The sequence below is a fragment of the Delphinus delphis genome, chromosome 12, assembly GCF_949987515.2.
Source record: "Delphinus delphis chromosome 12, mDelDel1.2, whole genome shotgun sequence".
In the NCBI taxonomy this organism is placed as follows: Eukaryota; Metazoa; Chordata; class Mammalia; order Artiodactyla; family Delphinidae; genus Delphinus; species Delphinus delphis.
Genome location: NC_082694.2, coordinates 45285399 through 45289815, shown reverse-complemented (window position 1 = coordinate 45289815; position 4417 = coordinate 45285399). Strand labels below are relative to the sequence as shown.

The 4417-nt window shown below is 37.8% G+C and overlaps 1 protein-coding gene across 1 annotated transcript; it reads left to right on the top strand.

Annotated features, from left to right (window-relative positions):
• Positions 1-3439: 3439 nt before the first annotated feature.
• LOC138414227 (putative CENPB DNA-binding domain-containing protein 1) lies at positions 3440-3979 on the top strand. The gene has a single exon (XM_069541253.1). It carries the CDS (start codon positions 3440-3442, stop codon positions 3977-3979), a length of 540 nt encoding a protein of 179 aa, XP_069397354.1.
• Positions 3980-4417: the final 438 nt, after the last annotated feature.

Here is a 4417-nt window from a genome sequence, read left to right as displayed (position 1 = left end):
TTTAAATGATCTACCTAACCAGTAGTGTACTTAAAAGATCAAAAATGACTTTCATACCTCAGAGATATCATGGGTTTGGTTCCAGACAACTGTATTAAAGTGAATATTGCAATAAAGCAAGTCACACAAATTTTTTGGTTTCCTAATGCATATAAAAGTTATGTTTACACTATATTGTAGTATATTAAGTGTGCAATAGACATGCCTAAAAAAATACATGCATTAAATAAAAAATACATTATTGCTAAAAAATGCTAACTATCATCTAAGCCTTCAGCAAGTTGTAGTAGTAACATCGAAGATTGTTGATCACAGATCACTGTAACAAATATAATAATAATGAAAAAGTTAGAAATATTGTGAGAATTACCAAAATGTGACACAAAGAAATGAAGTGAGCACATGCTGTTGGAAAAATGGTGCCAATAGATTTACTCAATTCAGGGCTGCCACCAACCTTCAATTTGCAAAAAAAATGCATTATCTGAAAAGTGCTATAAAATGAGGTATGCCTTATATTGAATATAGAAAATATTAATTAGTCAAGAAATTTAGTAGATTTTTAGGTAGAAACTCAATTGGAGGATTTAAATTAAATTAAATTTTATTTATTATTTAAAAAAATTTTACAATATTATTTTATTTCTAAATTATACAATATTTCATTAATTTTATTAAGATTGTATTGTTTTATAAACATACTTAAATTTTATTTTTTATAATTTACAACAGATCCCTAGTAGCAGCACCCCATGCTTGTCTTTTGTAAAGCAATTTCCCAATTTTTTTTTTTTTTTTTTTTTGCGATACGTGGGCCTGTCACTGTTGTGGCCTCTGCCGTTTCGGAGCAGAGCACAGGCTCTGGACGCGCAGATTCAGCGGCCACGGCTCACGGGCCCAGCCGCTCCGCGGCATGTGGGATCTTCCCAGACCGGGGCACGAACCCATGTCCCCTGCATCGGCAGGCGAACTCTCAACCACTGTGCCACCAGGGAAGCCGCAATTTCCCAATTTTTGAGTTCTTAATGTTAATTTGTACTACAGGGAACTGAAATATGTATTCAGGTATCTTTTTTCCAGGATGGTTATCATGCAATATATTTTTGACACCTTGTATTTCAGAGAATATCAATGTGAAGATTTCAAATACATTTAATTTAATTTTTCAGAGCCAGCAGGAAAAAGACCAGATTTCCTTGGAGAAGGGACTTTGAAGAACTGGTGGGCCTGGAGATGGGCAAGGAGAGAGAGAAAGAGGGTACATCAGGCATCTGGCTAGGCCTGGAGTGGAGGTGGGGCACAGACCAGGATCTCTTACAAGTGATCAAATATGGCTTCCATGAAGTGTGAGTAAGTAAGCAGAGGGTAAGTAAGATAGTGCTTAGCAGTTGCCTATACTGAGTCTTGAAATTTCTCTTAGTAATTTCGCCTTTGTGAGCATGAAGATTTAACTATTTCTGATTAACTCTAAACCTGAACCTTCATTTTCATGGTCTTCAATTTAAGTGTTATTTGGAAATAAAACAGTATTTGAAGACACACTGACTAAAAGTGAAGGGATGGAAAAAGATGTTCCATGCAAATGGAAACCAAAAGTAAGCTAGGGTAGTTATACTCATATCAGACAAAATAGACTTTATTTATTTATTTTAAAATACATTTATTTATATATTTTAAAATAAATTTATTATTTATTTATTTCAAATAAGTCTATTCATTTATTTAAATTTTATTTATTTATTTATTTTTGGCTGCATTGAGTCTTCGTTGCGGTGCATGGGCTCCTCATTGTGGTGGCTTCTCTTGTTTGTGGAGCATGGGCTCTAGGCTTGTGGGCTTCAGTAGTTGCAGCTTGTGGGCTCAGTAGTTGTGGCTCATGGGCTCTAGAGCGCAGGCTCAGTAGTTGTGGCGCATGGGCTTAGTTGCTCCGTGGCATGTGGGATCTTCCTGGACCAGGGCTCGAACCCGTGTCCCCTGCATTGGCAGGTGGATTCTTAACCACTGTGCCACCAGGGAAGCCCCTATTTATTTATTTTTAAACAAACCTATTTATTTATTTTTAAATAAATCTATTTATTTTTAAATAAGTCTATTTATCTATTTTTAAATAAATTTATTTGTTTATTTATTTTTGGCTTTATTGGGTCTTCATTGCTGTGCGTGGGCTTTCTCTAGCTGTGATGAGTGGGGAGCTACTCTTCACTGTGGTGTGCGGGCTTCTCATTGCGGTGGCTTCTCTTGTTGCGGAGCATGGGCTCTAGGCACATGGGCTTCAGTAGCTGTGGCACACGGGCTCAGTAGTTGTGGTTTACAGGCTCTAGGGAGCCCGCTTAGAAGTTGCGGTGCATGGGCTTAGTTGCTCTGTGGCATGTTGGATCTTCCAGACCAGAGCTAAAACCTGTGTCCCCTGCATTGGCAGGTGGATTCTTAACCACTGCGCCACCAGATAAGTCCCAAAATAGACTTTAAAACAAAGACTGTAATAAGAAAAAAGAGCATTACATAATCGTAAAGGGATCAATTCAATAAGAGGATGTAACATTTGTAAATATTTTTGCACCCAATATGGTAGCTCTAAATATATAAAGCAAATATTAACAAACCTAAAGGGAGAAATAGATAGCAATAGAATAATAGTAGGGAACTTTAATATCCCACTCATATCAATAGATACATCATCTAGACAGAATAGCAATAGGAAACATCAGCCTTAAACAACTCACTAGATCATATGAACTTAACAGATATGTACAGAACATTCCATCCAAAAGCAACAGAATAAACATTTTTCTCATGTGCATGGAACATTCAGGAGATCATATTTTGGCCTCAAAACAAGTCTTAACAAATTTATGTAGACTGAAATCATATGAAGCATCTTTTCTTATCACTATAATATGAAACTAGAAATCAACTACAAGAAGAAAACTAGAAAATTCACAAATATGTGGGGATTAAACAGCATGCTACTGAATAACCAATGGGTCAATAAAGAAATCAAAAGAGAAATTTAAAATTACCTTGGGACAAATGAAAATGGAAGGACAACATACCAAAGTTCATGGGATGCAGCAAAAGCAGTTCTAAGAGGGAAGTTCACAGCAATAAACACCTACATCAAGAAATAAGAAAGTTCTCTGAACAACCTAACTTTATACCCAAAGAACTAGAAAAAGAAGAACAAATGAAGTCCAAAGTTAGAGGAAGGAAGGAAATAACAAAAATCAGATCAGAAATAAATGAAATACAAGAAGTCCCCTACGTACGAACCTGCAAGGTGCAAACTTTCAAAGATGTAAACATGTGTTTGCATGTACAATCATGTAAGTTAGTTTGAGTGTCTGGTGTACATTGTCATGTGTGTTCATCCTCTACAAATGGTTGTGCTTTTGTGTACTTTACACAGTACTGTAGTACAGTATCTTTATTTCAAGCCCAGATGTCCAGAAGCAAGCGTAAATGCAGCAGTGATGTAGCTGGTACTGCTAAGAAGCGCCAAGCGATAACAATTGAAAGAAAAGTGAATATAACTGAGAGAGTGGAGCAAGGTGAAAAGATGGTAGACATCGCTTGTTCTTATAAAGTGAATCTTTCAACCATTGGCACGATTCTAAAGAACAAGGACAAAGATCATGGAACATGTGAAGTCTCCTGTGCCAATGATGTAGACAATAATATTGAAGAAGCCTGGAAAAGTGATGGAGGAGATGGAGAAATTTCTCAGGTTTTGGATCAGGATGAGGATCAGCATCAGCATCAAGACCTGCTCAGCTTAATGCTGACTCAAGAGAAAGCTAAAAGGCTTTATGAAGACTTAAATAAGAAACATGGCGAAAAATCAGAGGGCGCATCTTTTAATGCCATCCGTGGCTGGTTTCATCGGTTCCAGGCTAGAGCCAACCTTCACAACGTAAAAGTAAGTGGCGAGGCAGTGAGTACAGATACAGTAGCTGCCTGGGAATTTCGTGAAACACTTTGAGAAATTATTGATGAAGGCACGTATTTACCCGAGCAGGTTTTTACTGTGGATGAGACAGGACTGTACTGGAGGAGGATGCCAGACCAAAGTTATATCAGTAAGGAGGAGAACTTGATGCCAGCCTATAAAGCAGCAAAGGATAGGCTAACTCTGTAGTTTGGTGGCAATGCTTCCGGCGATATGAAGCTGAAGCCTCAGTTTATCATTCAGAGAACCCAAGAGCCCTTAGAAACATAGTCAAGAGCTCTTTTCCTGAAAGTAACCCCAAAGCCTGGGTTACACAGGCCATTTTCCAGGACTGTTTTTTCCACCACTTTATCCCGGAGGTAGAGAAATATTGCTTGGAGAGGGACATCCCATTCAACATTCTTTTGCTGTTCGACAGTACTCCAGGCCACCCCCATTCATGGACGACTTTCATCCCAACACCAAAATGGT

Excerpts from the sequence above, each read along its gene's own strand:
- LOC138414227 (XM_069541253.1), top strand. The coding sequence starts at position 3,440 with ATGTCCAGAAGCAAGCGTAAATGCAGCAGTGATGTAGCTGGTACTGCT.